The 16,646-nt window shown below is 39.2% G+C and overlaps 3 protein-coding genes and 1 long non-coding RNA gene across 16 annotated transcripts in view; 2 read left to right on the forward strand and 2 right to left on the reverse strand.

Moving 5' to 3' along the window:
• Nucleotides 1–682, reverse strand: part of LOC116038002 (probable G-protein coupled receptor 141) — a 2,071-nt gene extending 1,389 nt beyond the window's left edge. Inside the window, exon 1 of the mRNA XM_031282188.2 lies at nt 449–682. The gene's annotated coding sequence lies outside the window, so the exon portion shown is untranslated. The remainder of the gene's footprint in view (nt 1–448) is intronic.
• Nucleotides 1–4,303, forward strand: part of LOC116038003 — a 23,550-nt gene extending 19,247 nt beyond the window's left edge. Inside the window, exon 3 of the long non-coding RNA XR_004101989.2 lies at nt 4,292–4,303. This is a non-coding gene — a long non-coding RNA (uncharacterized LOC116038003). The remainder of the gene's footprint in view (nt 1–4,291) is intronic.
• Nucleotides 1,931–15,907, reverse strand: pign (phosphatidylinositol glycan anchor biosynthesis, class N). Of its 3 annotated transcripts, none has more exons than XM_031282179.2 (29): nt 15,482–15,907; nt 14,736–14,987; nt 14,025–14,146; nt 13,763–13,861; nt 13,436–13,542; nt 12,961–13,085; nt 12,728–12,858; nt 12,480–12,599; nt 12,241–12,281; nt 12,042–12,101; nt 11,734–11,826; nt 11,324–11,379; nt 10,910–10,988; nt 10,385–10,567; nt 10,127–10,266; nt 9,573–9,672; nt 9,318–9,410; nt 8,812–8,903; nt 8,218–8,323; nt 8,020–8,128; nt 6,843–6,945; nt 6,660–6,762; nt 6,005–6,091; nt 5,703–5,758; nt 4,605–4,680; nt 4,325–4,398; nt 3,397–3,439; nt 3,182–3,234; nt 1,931–3,016 (listed from the first exon to the last, which is right to left on the reverse strand). In XM_031282179.2, the coding sequence occupies exons 2-29, from the start codon at nt 14,960–14,962 to the stop codon at nt 2,893–2,895; spliced, it is 2,802 nt and encodes a 933-aa protein (XP_031138039.1). In that variant the 5' UTR covers nt 14,963–14,987; nt 15,482–15,907; the 3' UTR covers nt 1,931–2,892. The 3 variants fall into 3 exon arrangements, with proteins under 3 accessions (XP_031138039.1, XP_031138038.1, XP_031138040.1); XM_031282178.2 differs by having other exon boundaries at nt 15,377–15,907; XM_031282180.2 differs by having other exon boundaries at nt 15,298–15,907.
• A 103-nt stretch (nt 15,908–16,010) lies between these two features.
• relch (RAB11 binding and LisH domain, coiled-coil and HEAT repeat containing) overlaps nt 16,011–16,646 on the forward strand; it is a 44,121-nt gene continuing 43,485 nt past the window's right edge. For 2 of the 11 annotated variants that reach the window (XM_031282167.2, XM_031282174.2), the window contains exon 1: nt 16,018–16,587. In XM_031282167.2, the coding sequence (XP_031138027.1) occupies nt 16,137–16,587 (451 nt within the window). In that variant the 5' untranslated portion in view covers nt 16,018–16,136. Of the gene's footprint in view, nt 16,588–16,646 lie in introns of all 11 variants that reach the window. The other 9 variants (XM_031282169.2, XM_031282173.2, XM_031282172.2 and 6 more) reach the window with 7 other exon arrangements.

The following is a 16,646-nucleotide window of genomic DNA, read 5'->3' on the forward strand; positions in this document are numbered from 1 at the left end:
GGGGAGTTTTTCCTTATCCAAATCAAATTTGTAGTATTAGGGTGGATAAGTAAAATTGACTTGACTGTTATAAACAGGAGTAACAGAAAAAGAGAAAATCTGGTTGATTAAATGTATTGACTCTTAGAATTAACAGATTAGATTACATTTAGATTAAAATTACATACTTTACTTATAATATATGTTACTCATATTTCAACACATAATCCAGATCAAGACATTAACCAGAGTATAATTTTAGTCTGACAGGCTTCATGTGGTCGCAACATAATATCAGTTTAACAGGAATGAGGACTAAAAACAAACTAAAACTGAAATAGTAAGCATTTAAATATCATGAAGTTTAGAAATAAACATATTGTTCACAGTGTAATCATTACCAAAAGAACAATGCTGTAGTGGAAATTGCATCACGAATGAACAAAAAGTAAAAACCAGACTTACGTACCTTTTGGTTCGAAGAACTGCCTACCAAATGAAGAGATATTTGTATGTCCTCTACATTAAATCACATTATCTCCAGCAAGCAGTAGTGTAGCAGGTCCGCGAGCATGTGAAATGTCTGACAAAAGAGCATCTGTGTGTGTGTGTGTGTGTGTCTGTCTGTCTGTGTTTCTGCTTTGATGCATTTGAGCAACTAATGTGGAAGTTAAGGTTATGAAACTAAACTTAGTCTGTGTTGTGAGAAAGAAGTGTGTGTGTGTGTGTGTGTGTGTGTGTGTGTGTGTGTGTGTGTGTGTGAGTGAGAGAATATGTGTTCTGTCAGAAACAGGAGGTGCACTGCACACACGTGTGCACCACCGAGCTAGCTGCTTCCTCTTTCTGGTCACCCCATATGTCTTAAATAGATCCCTTTAGAATGTGATGTGTTATGTGAGTGAATGTCTTATTGATTAGAGGAATAGAGGAAAGGTGTTTGGTGCACAGTTGCTGGTACATATAGCACGTCTTTAGGCTTGCCATTACAGATTACCTTTTACATCTATGCCATGATATTACAAGAAGTCTAAACAGCTGTAGTTTAGGCAGATGCATATCTTATCTACATTTAAAACATTATATCCTCTCAGCGTCTGCCATCCAAGAAAGAAAAGCAATGCAAAGTTGATAGATGCAACTGCACTGCCAATGCCTAAGCTTCTTCTGTATTTTAGTTTGAAAAAACAAGAAGTTGAGCTTTTTACCTTTTAATAACCAGGTTCATTTAACTATTTTATAACTTGTTATGTGTTGTTTAGATATAAACAGTGGTGGAAGAAGTATTCAGATCCTTTACTTAAGTAAAGGTACTAATACCACACTGTAAAAATACTCTACTACAAGTAAAAGTCCTGCATTACACATTTTACTTAAGTGAAAGTAAGTATCAATATAATTTACAAGTTTCCAAAAAATCTTTGTATATCTAAAACAGGAATCAATAATATTCTGCAGAATGTCATGAGTTGCTAGACACATCTTATAGTTCAGATGCCTATTAAATCGTACTTAAATACTGTTCTTAAAATATTGCATCAAGATAAGTCATACTTATACATAAAACAAGACAGCCAATAGTCCATGCTGTACGTTACACTATGGACTAAAAGTATTGGCCAAAAGAGAAGTGAGAGAGGATGTGGTTGTGCTAGGTGTGAGGTTGATAAATGTCTTAATCTCCCATGAACATATACTGCAACTCCAGCTGATGACTTTGCAGGCCTTTGAGTTTGCAATGAAGCTTAAATGTACGGGCATGTTATTTATTAACATATTCAAACACCTGACTGCATTTCCTGACACACAAAAGTAGAGGAAAACCCCTTTTAATCACCCTGACCACAAAGCAAGATCAGACAATTTTCTTAAGGTAGCAGTAATTTGGGAATGCAACACATATTAGCATTATCAATAGTAATGATCTGTTGGGAAAATAATGTCATATCAGAGCAACCTTTTTAATTTTTTATTAAAACATAACCATTTTTGCAGCAACGTTCTTATTTACAGACATTTAGGAGTTGTCAAATGCAACCACACAAAGTGTTGGCCACCGTGTGCTCAAGCCCTACTGAAGGCTAAAGGAGTGCACCTGGACTGCAGGTCACTTTACTTTCCCAGACTCTCTAAGCCCAGCCCATGGCTAGTTACCTTGATGTACAAACACAGAGCACAACAACTGCACTGGCCCCTAGTTTAATTATGTTAATGGTTGCAGTAAGCACAACACACAGGACCCTTTATGGACATTCCTGTTTCCATTCCACCCCCTCAGTTTTATTGGTACAAACATAAACAATACATTTTACAACTAACTTTTCCTTCTGAACAATGATATGTTTTAGGCAGCTTCACTGGATATAGTGTTACATACTCAAAGTAGTTATCAATTTACCTTTTTTTGGTGGATCAGAAATCAGCACTATTGGCAAAGACATCATTGAAAGTCATAAATTCAAGTGTCCTTAGTAAATTTATCAATGATTAATGTAAAAACAATGATGTTGGAACAGTGACTGATTGTACAAAAGAATACAGTGCAAACATCTTCAGCCACTCAGGAAAATGTCCTATTAAAAGCATCTAAGAAGTGTTTATTCTATATTAATACAAGAAAGACAATGACTGTTAAAAATAACTCAGTTAAGCAGTTCTGAGAGGACGAGTTAAAGTTAAAGTATCTGACTAATAAGGACGTATAAGAGGGGATTTCCAAAACAATTGCCGTGAGACTTTTGCACAGCACTGTACAGTATATTGAGTCCTAAAACAATATTCCATGTCATATATAAACAAACCCTGGCTTAATAAGGCGAATGTCATATGAAAAGTATCTAAAAAATAAAAGTCAAATAAATACTAAACATTTGGTTGAACTAGTATGTGTGCATGCACACACAAGCACATGTTTATTCAGGGGAAGTGCATCTTGGATCTCCTCCACAGAATGAGTCTTTGTGAGGTGAGAATGTGTGTGACCACACTGAGCAACATCAGGAAGATAGTCATCGACATCACTATCACATAATGACTAATGCTGAAAGAGACAGAGAAATAAGTTTAACGTGTGTATGTGTAAGTGTACGGATCACAGATAAAAAATGAGGCTAGAAGAAGGAACAAGGATGAGGAAGGACAGTGTACCAGTCAAGTTATTAATTAGTAATTCATTAAGACTTATTCTATTTACAAGTTAACTAACCTTGTGCCAATGTCCAACCAGCTGCCGTAGTCCTGCACCAGGAAGAAAAAGTGCTGAGGAGAGGAAGAGTTGTAAATTGATTGTGTGGGGTTCACATTCATTATACTTAACAGGAAAATAACATTCTCATTTGCAACGACGACCTGGCCAAGACAAGCGTAGGTGTGCAATATACAGAAATGTGAAATAAGCATGAAATATGTACATAGCCTTACCAGAGCCATCAAGTCGGAGATGACCAGGACAATGAGGAACAAACTGGAAAAGAGGAACAAGAGACAAAAGCACACAGGTAGGGAAGTGTTTCAAGCAAGATCTTCCATATTACAACATACACAGCAACATATACTTCATGTACAGCATGGGAAGTAAATTGACAACCTCCTCACAGATACAACATAATACAAACTAGAATTACCGCTTTGTGGTTGTACAGTATGTCTCCACCAGTCAAGTTGCAGTTTACATCAATGTCTGTCCAGACTCTTATCATAAATGTATCGATAAGGTATTCATTGTATTTTTTAGGCCAAACATGGATGCTTTACACACATATTCAACAGAAGATCTACACAATCACTGGGCACCCAAGATTAGTGTCACCAATTCAGTATCCGACCAAATGTCTCCCCATTCAGTTTTCTGAGTTATGGCGTTTTATAATGGCCAGAAAAGTGTTTTGGCAGAACACTATAATGTCACAGTGAAGGTGACCCCTGGCCTTTTGGGGATAAAATGTCATCACTTCAAAATCTAGTTCATCCTTGAGTCCAAGTGGAGGTTTGTGCCAAATTGAAGAAATTCCCTTTAGGGGGTCATGGAGGCATTAAAGGAAAGACACATAGTATTTAGTAATTTGAGCTGACTCATGGTTTAAGATCTATGTCTGACAAAATTCAGTCTAAAAAGCAAATGGCTGTATCAAATTTAAAACTGCGTATAGTGTGACAAGATGAAGTGCATCCTTCTGTTGGAAAGTGTTGTAGAGGCAATCATAGATCCGACACCAAGAGCAGACTTTACATGTACATCAGTCCCACAACCACCGGACAATACCAGATCAACAATAATGGTTTGTGACTCAACGGATCCTAAAGCAGAAGAGTTGAGTATCTTATTTTGAAGGCTGCAGCAAGGAGTTACCTTCTTGATGAGAGCTGTGTTGCAACTTGGATGGTCTCAAATGTACACATCACTATTATGAATGGAATGATAACCTGGAAGAAAGGACGACACATTTAAGATTTAATGAAATAGTCCAGAAAAAAATACAACAAATTGAGAATGAGGTTAACACATATTTAATCAGAATCTACAAGACTACTTCCCTTTCTTGCGAACTTATTTCTTGTGCTGAAAGAAAGCTTGATGAGGAGAATATACAGATGCACAGCGTATATCCATAAAAAGAAAGTGATTATACCTTCCACATCATCAGCCCTCCCATGATGAAGGGGTTGAAGACAGTGAGGAAACAATAAACAGACGCTGGGTCAAAACTAGACAAAAGGAGAAAGAAGCAGAGGAAGTGACTACAGAAAAATGAATAGTCATTCATTCAGAGCACAAGCTCTAGAGAATGTAATTTATATTCTCCACATTAATGATGTATTATTTCACTTACCGGCAACCCATCCACTAATAATCCAAATGTTCATTTTTACGACCCGACCCAATCCGGCACGTGTTTGTGTCTTGGTCTTGTTTATTAGAACTGCAATGATGATTGTGTAAGCCGGGCCTGTTGGCTGGTATTAATTTATACGTGCGGTGGGCTAATTCTAGTTTTATGGTCTTGTTGTGTCTGTAACGTTACTGCAAAAAACATGTATCAATCTCTCTTTCTCTTGCTCGCTCACTGAGTGGGAACCTAGATGTTGGCAGGTGGTACTATGAAATAGAGTCCTGCTGGCGCCTGTGCACAGTTCCATTATGTTATATAATGGGCATTTGTAGTTAACTGAGAAGGTAAAATGTTTTGTTTATGCTGAATTTGGCTGAACTTTTAATGTCCTTTGTATTGTGCACTAAGCGCTTAATTCTGCACGGCTTTCTCACTCTCTATTAAGCCTGCTTGTACATAGGAGGACATAGCATCCTGTACTCTCCTACGGAAGAGAAAACATTTCCTACGTAGGAGATAAACCTAGGTTGTGGCCATCATTGCCTGCAAAAAAATATTCTTTAACCTAGCCTCTCATGGCTTCCGTACATACTGTATGTGGCGCAATGTAAGCAGCCTCACATAAAGTACAAAGGCATACACTACAGACTTAATGGTTTAAACAATGCACATAATGACAATATGAGTCAACTGTTTTTTTCACAGATTACTTATTTCCTTCCAGTATTAAAAAAAGCACACATCATCAATCAGCATCATACCAGACATTCACCTCACCCAGGCTGAACCATGCACAGCCACCCCCCCCCCCACTCCACCCCCGCCAAACACAACTTCCTGCCATTTACCACACACACACACACACACACACACACACACACACACACACACACACACCTGTTGATGGAAGCTATGTTCCCTGTGCCGAAGAAAGCTGTTATTATAAAAAATACCTGTAGAAAATGCATAGTCAAGGACAAATTTTTAAAATTAATTCTACACCTCAAACATTCATTTTATCTTCCATTCCATTTCAACTTTTTTTAAACGATAATCTAACTGGATGTTTGGCCTGAACACCTGCAGACTCCATTAAGACAGAAGCATTACTTCCAAATACACTGGTGGCTGTTGTGTGTGTGTTTTTTTTTTGTGTGCTTCAGCTAATGTCACTGTTGCAAATACCCTAACATGGATACGAAAAAATAAGATCTTCTGATGTCATCCAACTTCAGTTGTCGGATCTTGGTGATGTCGATGTTTGCAGAGAAATCAATAGTGGAGAGCTGAAAGAAAACACACACACAAAAGCATACTTATACACATGTGCATACACCCAATCACACATTCACTGACACACACAAACACGGATCATAACTATCAGTCAGTACTTCTGAACAACATGTTGAGCTTTATGTAAAAAGATCACAGTATGATTCGATTAAGAAAATGTCATTAAAGGCACGAATAGTAGATAAATATTAACACCAGAACACGTCAGCCCAGATAAGTAGCGGCTCCATAATTTATTTATTTATATATATATATATATATATATATATATATATATATATATATATATATATATATATATATATATATATATATATATACACACATATACATATATATATATACACACATATACATATATATATATACACATACATACATACATACATACATACATACATACATACATACATACATACATACATAGGTGAACATACTGTATGACAGCACAATAAATAGTCACACACTTGTCTGACTAAAGAAATTTGCCATTCATTTTGTCATGTAGTTTACGCTGCTCTACACAATCTAAGTTTAAAAACATGCATGTCGTGCTTTTACCTCTTGTCTGCTAGAGACACCCTGAGCGAGCATAGCTTCCTGTTCAATGTTGATCCACACAAACATCAACCAAGATAACACAGGGGGGAACAATGCCTCTGACCTGGGTGGGAGAAAACCCATTAGAAATTTGATCATTTTGTAACTTTGCTGTGATGCTGTGTGTAATATTTCTTGTCTTACCCAGTGCTGAGCAGTAGATATGTGGCCGTGAGAGAGAGGAATATGCTGAGGAGTCGGTGGAAAAGACGTGTAGAGCTCAAGAGTGGAACCAGCATAGAAGATGCTGAGAGAAGACAAGAGACAGGTGAGGTGTGCTGGGTCTTACAGCTTAGAGGGAGACATTTTAACCGTAACTTTTTTATTTTTAGAAAGTAAGGTATGCAATGCTTTCCTCAAAAACAATGTATAGACTAATACAAAAGTAATTCCTCTTAATCATCACTTATGACCCACTAGAAGTGTGTGGTGGTGTCTGTATCTGCAGACACTCTGCGCTCTGTCTGGATTCTCTCTTTGTTATTTATTTTGCTGTGTACAGGATGTTTCTGGGAGTGGTAAAAGAGCCTTTGGGCCCTACGTGTGTGTGTGTGTGTGTGTGTGTGTGTGTGTGTGTGTGTGTGTGTGTGTGTGTGTGTGTGTGTGTGTGTGTGTGTGTGTGTGTGTGTGTGTGTGTGTGTGTGCGTGTTGTTAGCGCCATCCAGCAGAGAGCTGCGTGCAGAAAACAAAGCAGTTTAAAACGCAACTTGCTAGTTCAAAGTTAGCACTAGCAAGTTAACTAGCAGTTAAGAAATTGATTGTATAGCCTGTTTTTATTTTATCATGCGGAAAAAAAAGTTTTTTTAATAACTTTTTTTTTTTATTGTGTTTAACTGATAGTATTAAATCCGTCAAAATTATTGTTGTCGGTTAAAGGGTTACTCACTAACTCAGTCAGGATGAAGCTCTGCATTCACTCATAATCCGACAATGGGGCACCTTCCCGCATAGGTGTGGTCGTGTTTATTTGTGCCTTAGGACATAATGGCTGCAAAATGATATGGGAAGAAGCTTCTATTCCTCTGATTACTACTTTGTATGTCCCTCCTTCTCTTCATTCACTCTCTAGCTCACTCGACCACTGCTGTGCCAACTGAGGGGCCAACTTTGGACGGTGTGTTCCATACTCACTACATATTCTACCTTTAAAGAGATGGGATATAGCCAGGACTCAAATAATTGTATCTACATCTTAAATATCTGATCAATATTTTTTTTTTTAAATTACATAAATATTATTATAATCTCCCCAGGAAACTCAAAGGTGTTGAACATGGACAGGTCACAAGTATCTTGTGCTCACTCCCACCCACCTACCTACCTAATGTGGTCCAGCTGATGATCTGATTAAGAAGGGGCAGGCCCTGTTTCTGCTGCAGGCTGAGGTGTGTGAGAGATGGCATGTACGCACACACTGCCACATGGAGCATCTGCAGAGTTTGACAGGTAAGCATTTATTTTTTAGAAAATGCAATGACACAAACACAAGCACGCATAACATGACCTGTACTGTAGTTACCTGGGTGACAAACTGCAGTCTGTCACTGAGGTGCAGAGGCGTTCTCTGTCCTGATGACCAGAGGTAACAGGCTGAAGTGAAGAGAGTGAGTAGACCTGCACAGGTACTGAGCAAACAAACATCATATGTCACCTCATTATTACAGACATGTACTGCTGTTAATTAGCAGTTTATCTGATGGAGATTCTCTGTCTCTGACTCCTCCATATTACATATCATATTCAGTTTGCTTGTTATCGAGAGTCCTGCTTAGCTTGTGAAAGTAGTTGTTTGCCTTCTATGGCTCTGGACGAAGCTTTGTCATTTATGTCACGATATATTGATATCGGAAAAAAACAACAACATTTGTATTAACATCGTAATATTAATTTCCGACCATATCATTTTTTAAATGATTTCTAGCTAACTAATTTCACCACTCTGTGGTGATGTTTAAAATTTATATATATATATATACAAATATATAGAGATACAAATATATTATTAAATATTTCCTTGTAACTGACTGATCTTAATCTGGCTTTTGAGTTCAGCCATGACGAGACACAGTGGTAAACTTTCTGATAAATGTATGCAAATAGAGGAAGCACTCACACCAGATGTATGTTAGGCTCTCTGCCCACAACAGGCATGAGAGGGAAAGCAGCCAGACACAGACACCCCAGACACCAGCTCAATGAACGGAACTACACAGGGACAGAGACAAGGAGTTCATATAGTCAGATACTGTATGTGATGTCATACTGTAATTTAAAGCTATAGAGCATAGTTTCTGCCGCCCCCATGAGGAATTCTACGTATTGACAACAAACTTGTCAGCACGTCCACATGATACAAGCCTCCTTATTTACTGATCAAAATATTAAAAAAAATTGAGGTTATGCAAAAAAATCACTGACGTGTCCATTTGATAACTAAAAATCCATCAGTCAAGACTTCTGTGAGCAGGAAATTCCACTACAGTGTCCAAGCTTCATTTGTAGGAAACTGTACCTTGGATTTCCATAACCTTTTGGTGTGGGAATATTCAAATACAATGTTTTTTCCTGTGTACAGTACTGTGACTGCTGGAGCAGTGATCTGTGAACGCCCTTAGTTACCTTGGCCTTGCCAAAAAGTCCCGACAGGAAGGGCCAGAGAGAGAGGACAGCCAGGCCCACAGTCAGCATGGCGCGATGGAAGAAACTCACCACCTGGGGGCAGCACAGGTAAACAGAATAACCTTATTAGCACACAATGAGCCCTATATAATTTGTAATATATACTGTATGTGGAGCTCAACTAAAGTCTATATTAGTGCACTGAAGCAGAAATACGCCTCTAACTGTACAATAGAAGACATTAAAGACTCCTACCAGTAGCTCGATCCCAAACGCCACCAGCACAAAATAGCCAAAACATTTCCACAGTGGCAGAGAGGGAGCTGAGCGAACCAAATCTGTTAGAGTTCCAGACCTAAAATAGATCATTAATGATATTATTTTTCCTGTGGTGAAAGGGAGAAAAGAAAGAAAACGGCAAAGGCCATCCTTTCATACATTTACAGAGGAGAAACATGAATGGATACAACACCACTTCAAAGGATCTAATCAACACCTCACTGCAGCTGTGCCTGACATGCATGAACAAGCATGTGTGAGGTAAATTACATCCAATGAAAAACTGCTATATTCATTGATTGTTGAGATCTCCCTTGATGTGTTTTGATATTTGCTGACATCCTGTGTGTGTGTGTGTGTGTGTGTGTGTGTGTGTGTGTGTGTGTGTGTGTGTGGTGTTTGCTACACCACTGTCTGAGAACAGCATGCAGGCGCTATACACACTTGTTTAATTAGACTGTGATGTATGTGTGCACATGTGTTTCATGTTTTTAATCTATTTTACATTCTCTTTAATGTGTGTTACTCACTCTTTAAGGACAGAGTACCACACAGGGACTGGCAGCAGGCAGTAAATATAGTAAGTAATGGGGCTCCTTTGGATAAGCAAGAACACAGTGATCACCACTGTCACACATATACACACCCTGGCCAGGGTATGGCTGGGAATCTGCACACATACACAGGAGAAACACCAACAAATATAATTCAACAGGACACTGAAGTTTCATAAACTTGCCTTGGTGGAAGGAATAGGGCAAAGAAAAGAAGGATTATAGTGACCTAACCTGTTGGAGGAGACTGGGGTGTCTGTTGAGGCCGGCATGAGTCTTCAGTATGACTAGGACAACATATGAGGTCCAGCCTACAAATCCCAGCACCACACTGCAGCCTAGGAAGAACCTGTCATAGGTGTGGTAGTAGACCAGGCCCTCCAGGGCACTGGATATCAGAGATCGGCACAGAGAGATCTGACAATAGACAGACGAGGGGGAATGAAAGGGAGTGCTTTAGCAAAAGCAAATATGTCATGGAGAAAGAAGATTAATCAGCAAGGAATGTAAAGTAACAAAATAAAGGGACAAGGCATACATAGGTTTATTGATGTAGACAACATTTAGCACTAGGTTAGGTGGTTCCCTTGGCATCAGGCATAATAGTGACTAACTTTATATTGCTACAGCTGAGTATCATACAACGTTGGTCACTACAACATGTTCCAACACCAGCTCAATGTATTTAAGTGCTTAAATCCACTTGTACAACTGTTAATTTACCTATAAGATGCATTCTATCCTTTTCCAAATACTCACAGCATCTTCATACTTCTCCAGCTGAATCAGTATTCTGGCCTTGTGGATGAATTCTGCTTGTTTTGACTCAGTCAGTAGTCTGGGAAAACAGTGAGACAAAGCAATAAAGACAGTGTGTGACATTGCATTTAAATGTGGGCTGAAATCTATTACCAAATAAAGCCTGCTTCATTTGGCTTTATACTTACACAACAACAGTAATAGCAACAACGCATTGCCCTGCTTATTGTTTTGCATAGGCCAGCAATGGAGTATCTCAGCATTTGCCACTTGGTTAATACTTTTACTGAAAATGTCGTCAAGCTTTGCACACTGCACTCATGATCCCATGGTAAAAATGCTTATTTTTATAGACTGAGCAAATAAAAACTAATGGTAATAACCCTAACCCATTTACTCACTAATTGTACTTACTGGTAAGGGGTGAAGAGAAAAGACAAGGTTGTCTCCTTTTTCTGGGCCATTTTCATCTATAAAAACACATATAACTCAGTCACCATAGATTTATGTAACTGAATTACTATATTACAAGACATGTGCAGCAATAGACTTACTACAACTTAGACCTTAACAATGACGCAGTGTTAAAAGCTGTCATTGTGAAGTCATTGTTATAAATCAAATGAATAGTTTGGAGATATCTAGTAATACCAACATATTAGTATAATTTCAACTGATATATCGTTACAATTGTATTACTATTAATACCTACATATTTATTGAAGTTGAACAATGAAGTGACAAGTGATTGTTTTACTGGCCTTTGCGACATACTTATGGTCATCATGTCAGTAATACCGTAGCAGAGCTAAATGCTTTCATACCTTGTACTGCTCTAGTACTTGAATAGCATTGGTGTACATGCTCTCTGCCTTAAACTGGTCACTGTTGTTAAGATAGAGAAGAGGTAACACACCCTGAAAGAGACACACACATACATAAAGGAAAAGATAAAGATGTTTGGATGCATAGTTTCTATTGAACAGTATAACTGATTGTCACAGACATTGGAGTGTTCTTTCGAAATCCATTTTGGACCATTTTAATGATGCTGTGAACACTTACAGACAACCTTCTAAGATAAAAAATGACTAGAATATTTCCTTTGTCCTTAATTTATCTCTGGACTTACAACAGAGTTAACAGGAAAGGGCACACCGATGAGAGAAGCCATGAGGGGAGCGATGTCTGCCTGCAGGAAACAATAACAAATAGTTCAATTTACTACCTGTTGTTCTGTGAGATCACTGCTTTCATATATCTTTTTATATATAGTGGTAATAATTGATGACATTGACATCATTAAACAGTGAGGTGGTCACGGTCTTTACCTGATTGACGTCAACTCTACGAAGGTGCTCCAGTTTCCAATCTGAGAGAAGCAGTAGGGATACAAATCAGAACAATAATGTCAATAAAAACATATAGTGTAACAAATTCAAAAAAGAGAACATTCTTTTTTTTATATCTTTAATGGGTGTAGAAAAGCTTGGTCCTAAACTGAACTTAAAAAACTAGCTTGAGAGACATTGAAACAAGCAGCTGTGAGCACAGTACATGAGTTTAGCACCTTGTAGGTAGCCATCGTTGAATGGTTGGGGTTCAGTGACTATGTGGGCATTATGAACTCCGGCTCCCCACACCACTAAAGGGGTGAGTGTCTCAGAGGGATGGCCTGCACCGTGTGAACCTGGAGAAACAACAGATGATATAAAAGCCTTCAGTGAATTTATATGCTGAAGAACAGAATTATTCATTTTTTTTCCCATTCCAGACAGTAAAAAAGCAGTGGCACACAAACGCAAACAAGAGCCTTACCCCAGTTTGTCATGCCATGATCAGAGGTAAACACATAGGCTGTTCTGCCGTCATGACCAAAGAAATCTTCTACCATAGACACCAGTTCAGCTACACCACTGTCTACTAGACCGATATTTTCTAGGTACTCTCTAGACAAAAGACAAAAATTCAAGATAAAGATATCACTATTTATTTTATGTTATGTAGAGTGCCATCAAAACAACAAGACATCCTAATAACATGTCTCTTACCGTGACATTGGTCTGTGAGCATGTCCGTTTGTGTCGATGCCCAGCAGATGTAGAAAAAAGATATTCTCACCCTCGAGCAGACTGGCCCTCAGACTGGAGTTAGACTTTGCTGACTGAAAGAACGACTAGTGCAGAAAGAAAAACATAGTTGGATTTATTCAAGATGCCATATGCAAATCCTTAATGATTGTACCAAGGGAGTCTGGCACTAACAGTAACAACACGTTTCCAATAAAGCTTGTTGCAGCAGTACTATACTGTATAATCATTAGTAATGACTTCACGTGGCATCATATTTTAGGACATGAAAATGCATAAACATGACATCGTAAATAAAACAATGAATATGAAAGTGGAAAATATGAGCTTTATACAAAAAATGATCTATTTAAACATTATATGACTTAATCAGTAGTTACTATCAACAGATTCATCACAACATTCATCATTATCGTTAGTAATTCCACTACCATACCTTGACTTGAGTGAACACCCAGGTGTCCAGCCTGGAGGCGTCTGTGGAGGCAAAGTCCTCCTCCTCTGCTGGGTATGTGTGAGTATACACATGGTCTCCACTGGCACCTGGAAGAACCACAGCACGAAATGAGCTTCGTTACAAGGAGTTTTAAAAGTTTTGTTCTAAAGTAATCAAAACATGTAAGCAACAATGAGGAGTAAAAGAAATGAATTACTGAGCTTAAATGTATAGTCTTTATCTGTGACCTTCTGCTTTTATATTGATTAGGTTGGTGGTTCTGATTGTGTCGTTTGTGTGAGTGTGTGAATGTGTGTGCCTGTGTACCTTTAGCAAACATCGGCAGAATATCAGGGCTGCCCCAGCACCAGGTGTGTTTGGTCTCATTAAACACCGAGTCAAACTCTACAGGATTCTCCTTCCACCCTGAACACACACACGAAAAAGGTGAGTGCACAAACAGACACAAACAGTAGTCACCCATACGGACACATACACAAGTACAGTATAAGAGTGTCAAAAGTAATTTATTTACTATACTTACTATAATTTTTCACATAGTCTTCTCTGTATTAACGTGCACACCTACCTTTAGCAACAGCACTCACATCCTCATAAAAGCCAGCGATGAGAGCAACATGACCGGGACGAGACTCAGTTGGCACGTGTGTGTGTGACACACCCCAGGTACCCCTCTCCTCCATCACACTCCTGATATCGGGAAACACACACAGGTGTGTACACACAAACACCGGTTACTCAGTAGTTATGAACAAAGCATGAGAATAAATATGACACACACACACACACACACACACACACACAACACAACACACACAAACAAAAACAAACCTCACTGCAGATATATACACACTGCTTCTGGTACTAATTCACAGTACACAAATACACTAGGGCTGCACAATATATCTTCTTTTTTTTTATCATCGCAATATCAACTGTCACAATATACACATCGCGAAAGGCTGCGACATATAGCGATAGACACTCAGAGATTTTTTGTGTTAGTTGAAAGAACATTTTAGTAGAAAACTACACTTTAAAATGTAACTCTTTTTTTAGTGCTGCCTTTCATATTCAATTCAATGTTCAATTTGTTCAATAAAAGAATGTTGAAAATGATTTTCTTCAGCAGAAATGCAGAACTGAGTACACTTAAAATATTTGTTTATTTATCGCAAGTTATATCGTTATCACGATATTAAACAACATTATCGCATATCGCATATTGTGCAGCCCTAAAATACACCATATCAAAGCTCAACTTTGTATTTTTCCCAACCTCAAGAATGGGGCCCTGGATGAGCCGTTGGGCAGGAGCGTGAAGAGACTGTCTGCTCGGAGACCATCGGCCACCACTAACACCAGTCTGGAGGCGGGAGGTGCCAGCGGTGTAGCCTGGGGTGTCATGCCATGGACCAGGGGAGAGGTGAAGTAGATGTCAAAGATAGAAAGGAAGAAAACCACGTGGATTGTCAGTCCAACTAGGAGGAAGGTGATCATCCTCATTTTGAGTGTCAACACCGAGCTGGGTCTGCAGAGCAACCAGGGAGGATGGAGATGGAGGAAGGAAGATTTAATGTATTTGCAAGTGAAAGAAGGTGAGAAGAAGATGGGACAGAAATAAAGACAAACAAAGTTATATAGTTCAGGATTAAGATGTTAGTTCAAATAAAGAAGGTATTCGAAGGGTTCAGTATTATATAGACTGGTTAAGCCATAGTGTGTGTCCCATGTGAAGCCTGCTTAAGGGAGGGGTAATCCTTATGTCACTATATGCCAATACCCAATTTGTAGAAATAATGAGTTTATAGTTAGTTCGATACATTTCAATGGTAAATTACCTATTGGGTCAGCAGTCAAGCTTGTTTACAAGGGAGTGGAAAAATCAGTAACATCTTTAGGCCACGCAAAAAGCATTACCTGTATGTAACGCCAGTGGAATCCCCCAATAAAAACGGGGAACGCTGTCTCGTTGATGAATGAATGAATGGGAGAGCAGAAACAGCAACTATTTCACTCATTCACCTGATTTAGATTCCACTGTATCTTCGTAGATGACCAATTAAATATCCAGAAACCCCGACCGAGGCTTTGTTGTACAAAACAAGATCAACGTAATCTTTAAGTGCGTCCTTTTACAAAACCAACTGTCCCTTATTCTCCAGTAAGAAGATTAGTACAAGAAATTCAGGCACCATGAGTATCCACTTCCTTGTTGTGATCTACGTTGACGTGTGTACTTTGCAGCTGAATTGTGGGTACTGTAGTTAAAATATTTATTTCCCAGCGAGTTTCCTTGTATATTTTTTCAAAACGCCTTTTAATATATTTTTTTAATTAATTTTATTATCTAACTGTGTGTGTTACAGTGTAGTTTCACCGGAAATTGTTATTTTCACAGCTTGTGGCTTTATGATTGACAAACAGACTATCAGCTGTCAAATGTGCCCTGCCCAGTCTTCCTTTCTGTCTCGCCGTTATCCAACCATTTTGTATTATCCCATGAAATAGGCGGGCATCGGGAGAACATTTCACAAATTTGACCAATCATAGCTTCGCATTTTTTCCCCCCTTGTCAAGGCCGCCTAACAAACCATAGCTAGCTTGATATCCATTCAGGAAGAAGTGGGTCTGATTAGCTGTGCTAGCTTAGATTGCTAAACATCTTTATAGTGCAAAAATGGCGTCGGTCAACCCGTTTAATCTCAGTGATTCTGAGGAAGAGGCTGAACGGCGCCCCAATGAAACAGTTCATACAGAGAGAAGCCCCAGTGAAGGGGCGCCAGGGCCGCCACCAGGTAATCCTTTCTCTCCGCCTCCGGACGCCGAGCCACCGACGCTTCTGCTGTCTAGCAACCGGACGAGCCCCAGCGGTGAGGGCTCGGTCTCGGTCGCGGCCACCTCCGCTATGGCAGGCACCGCCGAGACACGGATATCAGTGGATGGTATCGCTGCTCAGCTATTACGTGACCAATACATTCTCACGGCCCTGGAGTTTCACACAGAACTGTTAGAAGCAGGCAGGGAGCTCCCGAGGCTGAGGGATTATTTCTCTAACCCTGGGAACTTCGAGCGACAGAGCGGCACTCCGCCTGCCAAGGACCAGGTACTCGGACCTGGAGGACCACTGCGTAAGTAATGTTAGCTGCTCCCAGTGCTAGTCACGTAACCGTCAGCTAGCTCCGTCTTT

This window comes from Sander lucioperca, chromosome 1 (genome assembly GCF_008315115.2).
Source record: "Sander lucioperca isolate FBNREF2018 chromosome 1, SLUC_FBN_1.2, whole genome shotgun sequence".
In the NCBI taxonomy this organism is placed as follows: domain Eukaryota; kingdom Metazoa; phylum Chordata; class Actinopteri; order Perciformes; family Percidae; genus Sander; species Sander lucioperca.

What these genes read in the sequence shown, in the direction of transcription:
- pign (XM_031282178.2), bottom strand. Translation starts at nt 15,477, where the DNA reads ATGAGTGAAATAGTTGCTGTTTCTGCTCTCCCATTCATTCATTCATCA. An exon ending in TCCAGGGCCCCATTCTTGAG is followed by an intron (nt 14,147 to 14,735) that starts GTTGGGAAAAAT and finishes TCCCGATATCAG; the next exon opens with GAGTGTGATGGAGGAGAGGG. An exon ending in TGTGAGTGCTGTTGCTAAAG is followed by an intron (nt 13,862 to 14,024) that starts GTAGGTGTGCAC and finishes GTGTGTGTTCAG; the next exon opens with GGTGGAAGGAGAATCCTGTA.